Consider the following 16,804-nt stretch of genomic DNA (forward strand, 5'->3'; position numbering starts at 1 on the left):
GGGGGTGGGGAGAGAGGGAAAGTGGGTTTGGGGAAGCTCGCCGGAAGAGCTAAGGGTTCCTAGCAAACGGGGGAGGGGAGCGGGGCGGGGAGGAACCAGGAGAAACTGGGAGTCTGTTAACAGGGAGGGAAGTCTTTGGTGGGAGGTGGACATGGGCATGTGGGGGCCTGGCAAAGAGGCAGGACAAAGCAGGGAGGCTAGTCCTGGACCCTAATAATCCCTTCTCTTCTCTCCCAGGCGATGTGGCAGAATGTGGGGGGTCTACTGCGGGGGACATGTGGACAGCTGGGCCAGACCGTTGGTTTGCCTTGTGGGGCCCTGGCGCCTGGGCCCCACTGGTGGGTAAGAGGCTGGGGAAGGGGTCCCCCAGGGGAAGAGTATTAGGAAGGTTTCAGGAAGTAAAAGGACAAGGAGAGTCCAAAAGGGCCAGGCAGACTCCATACCCTTTCCTCTTTACCAAAGCTCATGTCTCTTGCAGCGGCCATGTGGGGGTTCTTGGGCCCAAAAGATTCATCAGGATGGGTCTGGGAGAGGCCTGGATGAGGAGGACATTCGCAGGGCACGGGAGGCCCGTCTCAAGAAGACACCCCGGCCCCAGGTATCATGGCCCCACACACCCAGCAATACCCGCTGAAGACTGCTGGCCCCCTGAGCTTGGGGAAGGGTGTGGTGGCAGATTGGTTGGACTTCTTGGGCACCGTGCTCAGAACTTCTCCCCATTTCCCAGCTGAGTGACAGTTCTCGAGAACGCAAGGTGCCTGCCTCCCGCATCAGCCGCTTGGCCAACTTTGGGGGTAGGTGTGACTTTGAGGGATCTAGGTGTGACCTTGATCAGAGGGGGCTACGTTTACAGAATGAAGTGAGGGAGAGAATGAATCAGACAGAGAGGAGGGAGAGACAGAGGGATGAAGGCAAAGGCCTGCAATGCCAAGAGAAAGAGAGAGGAAATAAATGAGAACATTTATCTGAGAAGCTGTAATGTGCTCTTGCTGCACTGAATCAGTGAGTGTTTATTTCCATTCTGTAGATGAGGAAATTGAGACTAAGAGAGCTGAGGTAACTTCACTCAGGGTTATGCAGCCAGATTGTTCAAACTTCAGGTCACCACCTGCATGAAATAATTGAGTGGGTTACAACTAGCAAATAAAAAGAATAGAAAATATGAGTGCACCTCTAGAACTTTTGATTCAGGAAACATATATATGTTGATCTATGCCAGGGGAAATTTTGATTCAGGAAACATATATATGTTGATCTATGCAAGTTATAAATGCCTTCTTTACTATGGGTCATGGTTCAAGTTTTAACGATGCAGATTCAGGCTGGGCACGTTGGCCCATGCCTGTAATCCCAGTACTTTGGGAGACTAAGGCAAGAGGATTGATTGAGCCCAGGAGTTCAGGACCAGCCTGGGCAACATGGCAAGACCTTGTATCTACAATAAATAAAAAAAATTGTCCATGCATGGTGGCGCATTTGTGCCTGTAATCCCAGCTACTTGGGAGGCTGAGGCAGAAGGATCTCCTGAGCCCCAGAGGTTGAGGTTGTGGTGAACTGTGATTGTGCCACTGCATTCTAGCCTCAGTGACAGAATGAGAGCACAGCTCTAAATAAATAAATATATAAACATATAAATAAACACACAGAGATTCATAGTCTAAAGAGGCAGTTGGTGCACTGATTAGAGCTTTGGCACCAGGCTGCCTAGGACTCAAGGGGTGACTCTGCTGTGTCCTCATTTTATGACTTTGGGCAAGTTACTTAACTTCTCTGAATCTCAATTTCCTTTTCTGTAAAATGGAAATTTTTCTGTAAAACATACTTAATGAAGTTGAGGACAAGATGAGAATGCATATAAAGCACTGGGAACAATTTCTACTCAGAAAATGCAGCCAGGTGCAGTGGCTCACGCCTGTAATCCCAGCACTTTGGAAGGCTGAGGTAGGAGAATTGCCTGAGGCCAGGAGTTCGATACCAGCCTGGCAACATAGTGAGACACTGTCTCAATAAAATAAAACAAAGTAGAAAATGTCAACTACAATAACTTACAGAGATAGTGACAGTAAAAGATTGACAGACCCAACATGCCTGTGGGAATAAGGAGCGAGAGGAAGCAGAGGAAATCAGAGATAGACAGATAACATCAAAAGGAGGAACAGAGAGAAGGGGCCCTAGACAGATGTGCCACCTGGAGAGAAGGGGAGAGATGGAGAAATACCTGACTTAGAAAAGCAGAGACAATCATAAAGAAGAGAAGGTGGACAGAGAAACAGGTGTCACTAGACAACAGCAAGACCTGGGGTGATTGTTTCTGGGCCTTCTTTGGCCACACATGAGAATGATCTGGGATTTTTTTTTTCTTTTTTCTTTTTTCTTTTTTTTTTTTTAAGTTGGAGTCTTACTCTGTCACCCAGGCTAGAGTGCAGTGACACGTTCACGGTCACCGCAGCTTTGACCTGCTGGGCTCAGGTAATCCTTCCACTTCAACCTTCCAAATAGCTAGAACTACAAGCGCATGCCACCATGCCCGGCTAATTTTTTGATCTATTATAGAGACGAGGTCTTGCCAAGTTGCCCAGGCTGGTCTCGAACCCCTGGTCTCAGGCACTTCTCTCATCTCAGCCTCCCAAAGTGCTGGAATTACAGCTTGAGCTATCACGCCCAGCTGGGATGCTTTTAAAACGTACAAATTCCTAGGCCTCATCTCTGTCCAGGTTAATCAGAATATTGGGGGAGGGGTCTGGGCATGGTATTTACCAAAGGTCCTCTGGTGACTGTAATGTGCTGCCAGGGCTGAGAGCTGCCGGGAGGGAGACAGAGGCCTGGAGTGAGGGATCAAGAAAGAGGCAGCCTCACTCTGAAGGAAATCCCGAGCAAAATGAAAGAGACTGCTCTGGAGACAGAGGGATGCAGAGGGTTGGCAGCCAAAAGTTGGGAGGCAAGCATGATTACAGAAAGAGGACGGGAAAGAGGGTGGAGGGGGGCACCCAGGCAAGCGGGTCCTCAGATTCTTCTCGCTCTCCAGGACTTGCTGTGGGCTTGGGGCTGGGAGCACTGGCAGAGGTGGCCAAGAAGTCCCTGCCAGGAGGACGGCTGCAGTCAGGTGAGTGAGTCGCACTGCCTAGGTTCAGATCCTGCCCTTCCTGTGTGAGCTAGGGCAAAGTGGCTTCACCCCTCTGAGCCCCCGTTTCCTCATCTGGAAGATGGAGGTGATGATAATATACCCTCCTCTTGGGGGCATTGTGAAGTGCTCAGAACAGGGCTAAACCACTGTCAGAGTCTTGATTAGTAGAAGCATATTATCTGAGAAAAAATGGAAGTCATTGGGAGTCCCTAACTCTGAGCATGAGTGGAAAGCTGAAAATAGAAGTGCCCGTGGGGGTCTGTATACAACAGAGATGGAATTAGACATGTAGCGTTTGTGGGGAAGATTCCTCAAGTCAAGGTCTTGAAACAAAAGTGGGGGTGGACATTCTAGATTAAAAAGAGACGAGAGAGACTTTAATTGACAACTGGAGTGTGTGAACTGTGATTGGATGTCAGTTTGAAAAAAATAACTATAAAACACTCTTCAGGGACAAATAGAAAATCTGAATATGTACTGGATAGTAGGTATTAATTTCCTGACACGCAGTTATGGTACTGTGATTGTGTAGTGAAATATCCTTATTCTTAGCAAAGCCTAAATGCAACTACATGCAAGTGGGTCAGCAAAAAATAATAATAGCAAGTGTGTGGGTACACACAAGGATAGCGCAGATGAAGTGGAATGTTACAATGCTGAATTGAGGTGGAGGGTGTACGGGGGTTCATATTAGGCATGCAACTTTTCTGTCTGGATTTTTTCCAAAAGAAAATGTCAAAGGGGGCTGGGCATGGTAGGTCATGCCTGTAATCCTAGGACTTTGGGAGGCTAAGGTAGGAGGATCGATTGAGGCCAGGAGTTTGGGACTAGCCTGGGCAACATAGGGAGCCCTTATCTCTACAAAAAAATGTTTTTTAAAAAAATTATCTGGGTGATAAATATAACCCACATAAACAAGTTCTTTGGGATCCTTGTTCTATTTTTAACAGCCTTACTGAGAAAAATTCATGAACCATGCAATTCACCCATTTACAGTATACAATTTAGTGTTTTTTAGTATATTCACAGAGTTGTGCAGACATTACCATAATCAATTTTAGGACATTTTCATCATCCCTAAAATAATTCAGGAGTTAGAGGCTGCAGTGAGCTATGATCACACCACTGCACTCCAACCTGGGTGACAGAACAAGACCCTGTCTCTAAGCAGAAAAAATTGCTCGTAGGTGGAGGATTTGGGTAAGGTCAATCTGAGTGTACACCCTGCTCTGCCACTTCTTGGCTGTGTGACCCAGGACCAAGTGCTGTACCTCTCTGAGTTTCTTGCTTTCTCTCCTTGAAAATTAAAGCAAACTGGGTGTGATGGCTCACACCTGTAACCCCACCACTTTGGGAGGCAGAGGTGAGAGGATTGTCTGAGCCCACAGGTTCGAGACCAGCCTGGGCAACTTAGTGAAACCTCATCTCTACAATAACTCAAAAAATTAGCCAGGCATGGTGGCACACACTTGTGGTTCCAGCTACTTGAAAGACTGGGGTAGAAGGATCACCTGAGCCCAGCAGGTTGAGGCTGCAGTGGCTGTGAGCATGCCACTGCACTCCAACTTGGGCATCAGAGTAAGAGTCTGACTCAAAAAAGAAAAGAAAAGAAAAGAAAATTAAAGCATTGATAGTTCATATTTCTTGGGGGTAACTGGGCATTTAGCCAGAGAATCACAAAGACACTTAGGATTCTGCCTGGAAAAAAGTGAACACTCAATAAAATTCAATACAATTTCTATAAAATAGTTTATAGCTTAAGAAATGCTTTGTTGAAGTATAATGTAATTTGCATATAATACCATGCATACATATCTATGAGTGTATAGCTTGGTGCATTTTCACAAAGCAGGTGCATCTCCACCCAGATCAAGAAACCCTAGGCTGGGTACAGTGGCTCACACCTGTAATCCCAGTACTTTGGGAGACTGAGTTCGAGACCAAGCTGGGCAACATGACGAGACTTTTTCTCTACAGTAAAAAAAAATCAGCCAGGTGTGGCGATGTGTGCCTGTGGTCCCAGCTACTTGGAAGGCTGATGTGGAAGGATTGCCTGAGCCCAGCAGGTTGAGGCTGTGGTAGTTGTGATCGTGCCACTACACTCCAGCCTGGGCAACAGAGTGAGACTCCAACTCAAAAAGAAAAAAAAAAACCTCCTTGGTTTCAGGATCCCCACACACCCTCAAAACTGGTGAATGAGCCAGGTGCAGTGGCTCACGCCTTTAATCCCAGTACTTTGGGAGGCTGAGGCAAGAGGATTGCCTGAGTCTAGGGGTTCAAGACCAGCCTGGGCAACATGGCGAGACCTCATCTCTACATTAAAAAAAAAATTAGCCAGGCATGGTGGTGCACACCTATAGTTCCAACTACTTGGAAGACTGAGGAGGAAGGATCGCCTGAACCCAGCAGGCCGAGGCTGTGGTGACCATGAGTGTGCCACTGCACTCCAGCCTGGGCTACAGAGTGAGATTCCGATTAAAAAAAAAAAAATTGGTGAATGGATGCATAAAGCGTGGTCTGTGCATACAATGGAATATTACTGAGCCATAAAAAGGAATGAAGTACTGATATATATTATAACATGGTTGAATCTTGAAAACATTATGCTATACTTACCTGGCAGGGGACATACCATGATCATGAAGGTGGTTTTCCGAGGGCGAGGCTCACCTATTGCACTCCGGGTGTGCTGACCCCTGTGATTTCCCCAAATGTGGGAAACTTGATTGCATAATTTGTGGTAGTGGGCAACTGGGTTCACGCTCTCCCCTGGCTTAAATTGTTTAAGAAAAGAATCATTTTTCTTGTTTATGCCCTTGTTTGCATCGTTCTGGTTTTCTTTTATTTGGTTATCTTTTTTTATTCATCTGAGCTGTGGGGTGTTTACAGCTAAATCTCTACGTAGCTGGTCTCTGTCTGTGTACGTGCGTTTTTGTTTTTCGTTTCACACACACACACACACACACACACACACACACACACACACACACACATAAAAAGAAAACATTACTCTAACTGCAAGTAGCCACACACAAAAATGCCACATAATTGGATGATTCCATTAATATGAAATATATAGAATAGGGGAATCTGTAGAGACAGAAAACAGATTAGTAGTTGTCAAGGACTGGGGAGATTAGGAGAGATGGGGAGTGGCTGCTGATGGGTACAGGGCTTCTTTTTTGGGGTGATAAAAAAGTCCTAAAATTAATTGTGGTGATTGTACAACTCTGTAAATAACTAAAATCCATTGGTTTGCATAGTTTAAATGTGTGCATTATATGGTACATGAATTATTTCTTAATAAGGCTGTTAAAAATAGAATGAAGATTCCAAAGAGCTTGTTTATGTGGGTCATATTTATCAATGTTTACTGTATTAGAGATTAAAACTAAGAAATTTTTAAGACAGAAGCATACACATGTATGCATTTACTCAGCTGTCAGAGTGATGATGTCTTCACATGTCCTGGAGCCACTGAATGTTCTTGGGAGCATGAGAGTGGAAAAGAGAAAATAACATCTTAGTATTATGATGAAAGCAGTTTGATCTCACAGTCTCCCTGCCTCTCCCAGGAGTCCCTGGACTACATTTTGAGAATATGGTCAGGGCTCTCTGGAAGCGTCTTTCGTGCCCCCACCTGGTCACCCCCCTCATCAAGTGACCACTGTCTTAGCTTCTGACACCCTCAATTCTTTTGTTTTAATTTTAGAATCATGGGGTATGGTTGAGGATTTGTTACGTAAGTGTATCGCATGAAGGCAAGGCTTGGGCTTCTGACGAGTCCCCCAGTAGTGAGCATGGTATTCAGTGGATGGTTTTGTATCCCTTATCCCTCTCCCTCCTTCCCTCCCTCCTTTAGCAGTACACTGTGTCTGTTCCTGTCCTTGTTCCCGCTGACACCCTCCATGAGTTTGGCTTGGTTTTGCTCCCTCCATAAATGTAATCGGACTCCATTCTCTTACGCATCAGGGTCTTTCACTCAGCGCCACGTTTGTGAGACACGTCCATGTTGTCGTGTTTAGCGGTAGCTTGTTACTCAGTGCTGTAGCCGTAACTCTGAATCTCCTACAGTTTGTTTATTCATTTACGGTTGTTTGGGGTGTTCTAGTTTCGGACTGTTGTGAGTAAGTGCTGCTGTGAACATCCCTGTACCATCTGTTGATGGACACATTTATGCATTTCTCTGTGTATACACCTAGGAGAGGAATTGGGTTTATATGCTGTACTGGAAACTTCCCGTTTTCCAAAGGTGTGTGTCAAGACACTGTTGTCAGTAGTGTTTGAATTCAAGTTGCTTCCCATCTTTGTCAACTCTTGATATTGTCTTTCTCATTTTAGCCATTCTGGTTGGTGTGCTGTGACTATTTTTGCAGTTGAAATACTAATTCTCATTCTCTCCTCCCCAGAGGGTGGCTCCCCGCTGGGCTCCAGCCCTTTCCTGTCAGAGGCCAACGCCGAGCGGATTGTGCAGACCTTATGTACAGTTCGGGGGGCCGCCCTCAAGGTTGGCCAGATGCTCAGCATCCAGGGTACAGCATGGCTTTCGACTCCTGACCCCTGACCTCACTTCCACCCGCCCCACCCACAAACAAACCCGGACTTCAGATACCCCAAGGGGTCCCTCTTTGCCTCTTCCCTTACTTTTCCCCTCGCCCCACTGTCTCCCAAGACAACAGCTTCATCAGCCCCCAGCTGCAGCGCATCTTTGAGCGGGTCCGCCAGAGCGCTGACTTCATGCCCCGCTGGCAGATGCTGGTGAGTGCCTGCGGGGGGAGTGCTGGGGGGGGAGGTCTGCTCTCACCCCACCAAGCCTGCCTAGTTCTCCTGGCATCATTACTCTGCTCCCTGCCTGACTCTGAGCCTCAATTTTCCCACCTGCAAAATGGGGATCACCAAAGTAGACACCTCATAGTGTTGCTGTGATGACTAAATTAGAGGATAGTACAAAATGCCTGGTCCAGTCCCAGGCACAGACTGCGTTTTGTCAAGGCAGCAAAGCACAGTAATTAGGGGCCACACTTTGCAGGTTCAAACCCTATGTCTGCCACTCGCTACCTGTGTGGTCTCAGGCATGCAGCTTGACCACTCTGTGCCTCAGTTACCTCATTTGGGAAGTGGTGACAGTGATAGCCACACTTATGACAGGGTCATGTAAATTCATCTACGCAGAGCACTTAGGACAGCCCTCTTGGGGGGCATAGTGTGTCAGTTTTAGCTGTGATTACTGTTTTTTAATTAAAGGAGATTGTACCTGTAAATAGGTTGGCACGGCGCCTGGCACCAAGTAAGTGCCCCAGACATGAGCTGGGTTAGGGCATGGAATCCAGAAGCCAGTCACCTGCCTGCCTTCCCATCTCTGTTCTGCTCACTAGCCATGTGGTCCCAGGCAGTTTCTGCCTCTCTGTGAGCCATTCTGAATGGGACCCGGCCCACAGGAAGCCCTCTATAAACTTCAGCTCTTCTTTATCACATTAACTTCCAGTTAATAACACAATACTGGAGTAGATAAAGGACTCCTGTCAGTCGTAACTATAAATAGAGGCTGGGTGTGGTAGCCCACACTTGTAATCCTGGCACTTGAGCCCAGGAGGTCAAAGCTGCAGTGCGCCTTGACTGTGGCACTGCACTCCAGCCTGGGCACTGAGTGAGACCCTGTCTCTAAAGTAAATAAATAAATAAACTATATATTATAGCAATCCCCACAACAGCTTGCACAACCTGGGGAGTACAGGCTGAGAAGACACAAGCTAGGCTGGGCATCCCAGTCTGCCAGTGCCTAGCTGGTCACCTTGGGCAAGGGACTTCTCTCTGAGCCTCAGTTTCACTGTCTATAAAATGAGGTGGCAGCCAAGAGCTGGGCACAGAGTGAGTACTGGGGTTATTTATTTTATTTTAATTTTTTTGAGTCAGAGTCTCACTCTGTTGCCCAGGCTGGAGTGCAATGGCACACTCACGGCCACTGTAGCCTCCACCTACTGGGGTCAGGTGATCATTCCTCCTCAGCCTTCCAAGTAGCTGGAACTACAGGTGTGTGCCACCACATCCAGCTAATTTTTTTATTTATTGTAGAGACAAGGTCTCACCAAATAGCCCAGGCTGGTCTTGAATTCCTGGGCTAAAGCAATGCTCTCGCCTCTGCCTCCCAAAGTGCTAGGATTACAGTTGTAAGCCACTGCACCCAACTGAGTGCTGGGGTTATTAACATGTAAAGCATTCAGCATGGGGAATGAACCCAGCTGCCTGCAGCCATGATGGTGATTGTTATGACCGCTCCCCAGAGAGTTCTCGAAGAGGAGCTTGGCAGGAACTGGCAGGCCAAGGTGGCCTCTTTGGAGGAGGTGCCCTTTGCTGCTGCCTCAATCGGGCAGGTGCACCAGGGCATGCTGAGGGATGGGACGGAGGTGGCCGTGAAGATCCAGGTGAGAAGGGAGGCTGGGAAGGTGGGGTGGGCGCCCTGCTGGCTAGATGAGTGACTCTCTCACTCTTCCCATTACCAGTACCCGGGCGTTGCCCAGAGCATCCAGAGCGATGTCCAGAACCTGCTGGCGGTGCTCAAGCTGAGTGCAGCACTGCCTGAGGGTGAGGCTCTAACTCCTCCCTGACCCAGGAGGGATGCTTGTAGAGAGAAAGTGGGCTGGACAGAGGGAACCCAGGGCAGGGGGTGCTAATGTCATGTGTGTGAGACAGAAAGGACACTTGACGCAAGAGGAGTCCAGAGGGCATGTGTGTGCGTGAGGAAAAGTCTTACAGAGACAGAAGCCCAGGCCGATATCCAGAAACTGACTTGCAGAGGATGTACAGTGCAGGGAGAGGGACTGTGGGTGTGAAAAACAGCCACAGACACAGAAAGGGGGAGTCCGCCGGGCAGCATGTTTGTGTCAGAGCATGTGCGACGGTGTCTGAAGAGGAGGAGTGGGTTGTGTTGGTGGAGTGGATGAAGAGCTGCCAGGAACTAGAAAGGCTGCTGAAAAGGCCTCGTGTGAAGGACAGAGGGAGAGCATGTGGATGGATGTGCGATACGGGTAAAGGCCTGGAGCAAGAGGGATGGGGGACGGCCAGACAGACCCAGACAGGAATGGCGCGAGAGGGTGTCTGTGAGCAGAGCCCGGGGACTCCTTCCCTGGCTGACATGGCCACCCCCTCAGGCCTGTTTGCCGAGCAGAGCCTGCAGGCCTTGCAGCAGGAGCTGGCTTGGGAGTGTGACTACCGTCGCGAGGCAGCTTGTGCCCAGAACTTCAGGTGAGCTATGCCCCTGCCAGACCTCAGGGACCCCTCTCTCCAGCTTCCCTCCTTCCTTCCCTCCCAGGCTGAGTGGGAAATGGATGGCCCTCTAGCCTCTGGGGTGGGGCTGGCAAACTCTTTTTGTTTCTTTCAATCATTTGTTCCATCTATCCAGTCACTCATTGCTTCACTCACCATCCCCCATCCTCAACCCCCCCTCCTCTGGGAGCTCAGGCAGGTCACTTCTCTCTGCATGTCAGCTTTTTCCTCTGTCAGATGGCACATGTGTCCAAGACAGTGTTACATCTACTGGACTGACAAAGATTAAGCAGTCTGACAGCTCAGGAGTTGCAGAGAAGGATCCAGAACATCTCTTATGCACTGTAGGCAGGAGGGCAGCTTGACATCATCAAATAAGCCTTTATATTTACCTATCCTGCAACCAACAATTACCGTCCTTGCCGAATACTCTAGGGGCTCTTATGCCAGGATACACACCATCAAATTTTTCTAGAATACTCAGAGCAGTATTGTTTTCAACAGCCCAATGTTGGAAATAACCCAAATCTGTCAAATTTATCCAGCAGGGTGGGTAAATAAGATATGGTGTATTCATCAGCAAAGTATTTATTTTATTTTACTTTATCTGAGTTGGAGTCTCACTCTTTCGCCCAGGCTGGAGTGCAATGGCACATTCACAGCCACTGCAGCCTAGACTTCCACCTCAGTCCTCCAAGTAGCCATGCGCCACCATGCCCAGCTAATTGTTTTATTTATTGTAGAGACGCAGTCTCGCCATGTTGCCCGCACTGATCTCGAACCTATGGGCTCAGGCAATCCTCTCACCTCAGCCTCCCAAAGTGATGGGATTATAGGCATGAGCCACTGTGCCCAGCTCATCAGCAGAATATTATAGAGCAGTGAAAATGAGTGAGCTACTGCTGCTGGAACAGTGAGAGAAATGTCAGTACGAGGCAGTGGTTAGAGGCGTGCGCGTGGACTCAGATATGGGATCAGATCCTGGATCAGCCCTTAACAGACTGTGGCCTGGATCTGTACTGTGGCCTCAGGAGAGTGTCCCCTTCTGTTGAATGAGGATAAAAAGGAATGGTGCTGATTAAATGCTCAGCACCGGGCCTGGCTCGGGAGGAGTGGTCCAGACATCAGAGATCTTATAAACAGGGACAAAAATACAAACCCCGAGGCAGGACCTTGGGGAGAAGAGCACAAAGCAGGAGGAGGGGCCAAGCGCTCTGTGTGGGATCTGGGGAGACCCTCCCCACGAATTTCCCAGTGCCCATAGAATAACCACCTCTCTACTCCCCTGCTTCCCCTCACTCTCCTCCCACAGAACCTTAACTTGACCTCACATGTGTTCTTTGCTCCCAGATCTTACAATGACACACTTATCTCAGGCTGTGATTGGTCTGTTTGTTAGAGTGTGGTCTCTGGGGTTGAAGGGGTGGGTCTGAGACCCATGAGTATTACTGTAGACTGCACAAATTTTTACATCAGTGATGATTTTGGAGATGAGTTCATAAATCGATGAAAAAAGGACCACACAGGCTAAATGCACTGAACTCATGTTGTGACAACCAGAAGTCATGGAAAGGTTTTGGGTAGGGAAGGGGTAACTGGGTTTCCAGCAGCACCCAGTTTAGGGGCAGGTACACAGCAGGCACCTCAGAGATATTTACTAAATATCAGTCTAGCCAGGTAGTAGTCACCAGCCAGGGCACACAGAGGCCAGAGAAGGGTAGGACATAGGTTGTTCACGGAGGGCTTCTGAGAGGAGGCGAGGAGGCCTTGAGCTGGGTCCCAGGGGCCTGAAACAGCCCTGTTTTTGCCTTCCCGCCTTCAGACAGCTGTTGGCAGGTGACCCCTTCTTCCGGGTGCCAGCTGTGGTTAAGGAGCTGTGCACGACGCGGGTACTGGGCATGGAACTAGCTGGAGGGGTTCCTCTGGACCAGTGCCGGGGCCTGAGCCAGGACACCCGGAACCAGGTACGTGGTCTTGTGGCACAGTTGAGAGGGCACTGCCCATGGCAGGGCTGGTGGGGAGGGCCCTACAGGGGAAAGTCACATTGAATGTCCTCCCCACCCCAGATCTGCTTCCAGCTGCTGAGGCTGTGTCTGCAGGAGCTGTTCGAGTTCAGATTCATGCAGACAGACCCCAACTGGGCCAACTTTCTGTATGACGCTTCCAGCCACCAGGTTGGTTCTTTGTAATGTGTGTCAGGGTACATTCCCTGCTGTAACAACAATCCTTGATATTTCAGTAGCTCAACACAACAGCAGCTTATTACTCAACAGGCTGGATGGCCCATCTCCAGGTGGTGACTAAGGGCCCCAGGCTCCTTCCCTTTTGTGGTTGTATTCTTGCCTAAAGCTCTGCTTTGCTGTCCTTCCAACGGAGAGGGAGAGAGAGGTTGCTCCCCAACTGCTTTGACCAGAATGTCACATCATTCTCTTTACCACTTCATTGATGAAAATTAGTCATGTGACCTGTCTAGGTGCAAGGGATATTGGAAAATGGAGTCTGGCTAGACAGTCATTTCCCAGTGGCAATGTGACAGTATGGAAGAGGAAGCACAACTTTTGGAAGGCAGTTAGCCATCACTACTTAGAACACTCCATGGCCAGGCGTGGTGGCTCATACCTGTGATCCTAGCACTTTTAGAGGCCAAGGTGCAAGACCAGAGTCCAAGAGTTCAAGACCAGCCTGGGCAGCACGCAAGACCTCGTCTCTACAAAAAGAAAAGAACATATTATGCACCCACTCTGTCACTTGACAATGATGACAAGGCATTCCTGACCCTTGCCTTCTTAGAGTTCCCAGTAGGGGAACCCGTCACCATACAATGATGACCTAGAGTAGTTAGTACCATGATGAAGAAGCATAGGCCAGAGTGGTCAGTACAAGGATAGGAGAGGCACAGGGAGAAGGGTCTGGACAGGGACAGGAGAGGCACAAGGAGAGGGGTCAAAGCCGGGATGGGGGAGGCACAGAGAGAGGGGTCAAGTGTGGGGTGGGGGAGACACAGGGAAAGGGGTCAGGGCTGGGGTGGGGGAGGCACCAGGAGAGGGGTCAAGGCAGGGTGGGGAGGTACAGTGAGCCGTGGGATCTCAGGGAAAGTACCTGACCCTGTCTGGAATAAGTGGAGATCAAGGAAGGCTTCTTGTAGGAGGTGCCATGAAAGCTGAGAACAGAAGGAAAAGGAGACAGCCATCCAGAGAGCAGAGTATTCCCAGGGCACATGGGGTACAAAGGCCTGGAAGGGAAGTTTGACCTCCAGACTTTAGCTTGTGTGGACACATCTTTGTGTGGCTCTCCAAAGTGGTCTGTCCCTATTTTGTCCTCAGAGGGATTTTTTGGAAACATATCTGTTCAAGATATCCCTTCCGCAGCCCCCCAGCACCCTCAGAATCAAGTCTGAACCCTTTGCCGACCTCCTGCGGCCCCACCCAGGCTCCAGCCTTAGTCCCTCACCCCACTCCTGCATGCACACACCCTATGTCTCCCTGTGGGCTTATAACCCCAGGAAGGAGTTTATCCAACTCCAAGTGACTTGAGTCCTGACCTCACTGTTTTGGGTTCAAACAGCACTTTTTGTTTTGGTGGAATAGAATAGAAAATGTCCATGTGCCTCAGATGGTAGGAATACTTTTTTTTTTTTTTGAGTCCGAGTCTCACTCTTTCGCCCAGGCTGGAGTACATTGGCATGATCACAGCCACCGCAGCCTCGACCTGCTGAGCTTAGGCGATCCTCTGCCTCAGCCTTCTGAGTAACTTGAACTACAGGCACACGCTACCACACCTGGCTAATTTTTTGATTTATTGTAGAATGAGGTCTTGCCAAGTTGCCCAGGCTGGTCTTGAACCTGTGGGCTTAGGCAGTCCTCTTGCCTCTGTCCCCCAAAGTGCTAGGATTACAGGCATGAGCCACTGTGTCCAGTTTGGGATACTAATTCTTTTGAGACACTTTTGTTTGATGTTTCCGTTTCTGTGTCCAGCTGCACAGGTACCCAGTCTGCACTGCATTTGTTACTGGAAGTTGTGTTCAGTTGTTCAAACGGCACTGCTCTAGAGATACTCTTGAACGTGTTCATTGAGCACAAAAGTCAGAAATAATTCACAATGACAAACATATGGAGAAAAAAGGAAGCAGCCGCAGTGCCCTTCGCCCAGACAGGTGCACTGTGATATACACATGCAGTGTCGTCCCTACACAGCAGGGGAGAATGAAGGATGAGCTGGAGCCATACAGGGCAATGGGGACAACTCTCCAAACCATGTCAGGCAAAAAGCACAAGTTGCAGGAAAAGCCGACTACAGGAGGTTTTCAAATATGCATATTATTAATGTTTAGGGGTACACACATATATAGAAAGCAGAAATGTATGCATGGGGATTTCAGGAAATAACAATTTTATAATAATAATTTCAGGAAAGTAGTGACCCTGAGGACACGGAAGAGGTGGGATCAGGCGGGATACATCGGAGGCTCCACCTGGATGGATATTTTATATTTTATGTTGGGTGGTAGGATTTGTGGGTATTCGTTTTACTTTTCTATATATTTTATTATTCTCTGGTTTTTTTTTTCTGTGTGCCTAAAATTTGTTCCTTTTTTTTTGAGTCAGAGTTTCACTCTGTCTCCCAGGCTGGAGTGAAGTGGCAGGTACGCACCACGACACCCAGATAATTTATTTTTTGTAGAAAGGCAGTCTCACAGTATTGTTTTGGCTGGTCTTGAATTCCTAGGCTCAAGCAATCCTCTCACCTCAGCCTCCCAAAGTGCTGGGATTACAGGTGTTAGTCGCCACACCCGGCCTAAAATTTGTTCTTAAATAAACAATTAGGACAAAAAAAAAAAATCCAGATACCTTCAGCTGTCCAGTGAGGGTAGATTGGAAGTGTGGAGACTAGAGGCCAGGAGCCCAGGGAGTCAGCCAGGCAGGGTCTCTGGCAGGGGTGGGCAGAATTGTGGAGAGGGAGAGATGGATCCTGGCTGCCCCAATAAACAACAGGGATGTCAATAGGATCCCAGCATTCCTTTCACCGTTCCTCCTTCTCAGGTGACCCTACTGGACTTTGGTGCAAGCCGGGAATTTGGGACAGAGTTCACAGACCATTACATTGAGGTGAGTCCCTCTGATCCTGTGGTCTCAAAAGGGCAGAGGCCCAAGCCATATACTGAGGCAGAGGGGTAAAAGGAGAAGTACAGTATCTGGGATTAAGAAGTAATAAATAATAATATTAGTAGCAGCTAACAAACACCAAGCACTGCATATTATGTCAGACCATTTTAAGTACTTTACATGTGTAACCAATTTAAACCATCCAGCAACTCTGTGAGGTAGGGGCCATTTTCAGCCCCATTTTACAGATGAAGTAACTGGGCCTTAGAGAGGTTAAGTCACTTTGCCTAAAATTACAGCAGACTTGAGATTCAAACTCAGGTTGTTTGGGTCCAAGCCCATGCTCCTAATGGCTGCCTAGACCCCTACTAAGAGAACAGCCCACCGTGGCCATCTTGTCCCCTCCCCAGCCCCAGCCTACCCAGGGCCTTGGCATCCAGCCTATACTCACATACCTCCCCAGGGCAGCTCTGTTCGCAGGAAGTGCTTCTTCACCTACTCTGCCCATCCCTCCCACCCACCAGGTCTATTTGTCTTAGGCTGCAGAGAATATACCATCTCATCCATATGTTGAGATGGGAATTCGACCTGGGTGTCTAAATCATTTAGTCATCATTTCAAACATTTGCTGACATCTCCTCTGTGCCCAGCTCTATTCTAGGTGATACTGGGGACACACCGGTGACCCAGGTCCAGCCCAGGTCCTTGCCTTCACAGAGCTCAGTCCAATGGAGGGGACAGATGGTGAGGATCTAGAGTGGACAGGACTGGAATGGGGGAAGCACAGGAGAATGTGAGAGCCTGGAGGAGGAGCCTGACTCAGCCTGAAAGAGATGTCAGAGTTGAGTTGAGATCTGAGGGATGAGAAGGACCAATTAAGGAAAGGTTAGGAAGGTATTCTAGAGAGACAACATTTGCAAAGGCCAAGAGTGTCAAGGGATATTCCCACTAGAGCAGTGCTTCTCAAACTTTAATGCACATGTAAACCCCAGTGATTTGTGGAAGCACAGATCCTGGTCTGGAGTTATATATAAGATACTGCATATCTTTTTTTTTTTTTCTTCGAGTCAGAATCTCACTCTGTCGCTCAGGCTGGAGTGCAGTGGCACGCTCACGGTCACCGCAGCCTTGACCGTGGCTCAGGCGATCCTTCTGCCTCAGTCTTCCAAGTAGCTGGAACTACAGGCATGTGCCACCACACCCAGCTAATTTTTCTTGATTTATTGTAGAGATGAAGTCTCACCAAGTTGTCCAGGCTGGTCTCGAACCTGTGGGCTAAGGCAATCCTCTCACCTCGGCCTCCCAAAGTGCTGGG

The 16,804-nt window shown here is 48.6% G+C and overlaps 1 protein-coding gene across 3 annotated transcripts in view; it reads left to right on the top strand.

Annotated features, from left to right (window-relative positions):
• Positions 1-16,804, top strand: part of COQ8B (coenzyme Q8B) — a 22,885-nt gene that overhangs the window by 2,125 nt on the left and 3,956 nt on the right. For 2 of the 3 annotated variants that reach the window (XM_008057236.1, XM_021711938.1), the window contains exons 2-13: positions 238-342; positions 479-598; positions 728-794; positions 3,026-3,103; positions 7,534-7,656; positions 7,797-7,882; positions 9,406-9,546; positions 9,625-9,706; positions 10,273-10,366; positions 12,210-12,351; positions 12,454-12,561; positions 15,427-15,492. In XM_008057236.1, coding sequence (XP_008055427.1) covers positions 241-342; positions 479-598; positions 728-794; positions 3,026-3,103; positions 7,534-7,656; positions 7,797-7,882; positions 9,406-9,546; positions 9,625-9,706; positions 10,273-10,366; positions 12,210-12,351; positions 12,454-12,561; positions 15,427-15,492 — 1,209 coding nt within the window. In that variant the 5' untranslated portion in view covers positions 238-240. The remainder of the gene's footprint in view (positions 1-237; positions 343-478; positions 599-727; positions 795-3,025; positions 3,104-7,533; positions 7,657-7,796; positions 7,883-9,405; positions 9,547-9,624; positions 9,707-10,272; positions 10,367-12,209; positions 12,352-12,453; positions 12,562-15,426; positions 15,493-16,804) is intronic. The other variant, XM_008057245.1, reaches the window with a different exon arrangement.

This window comes from Carlito syrichta, unplaced genomic scaffold (genome assembly GCF_000164805.1).
Source record: "Carlito syrichta isolate Samal-C Ts95f unplaced genomic scaffold, Tarsius_syrichta-2.0.1 Scaffold86295, whole genome shotgun sequence".
NCBI lineage: Eukaryota > Metazoa > Chordata > Mammalia > Primates > Tarsiidae > Carlito > Carlito syrichta.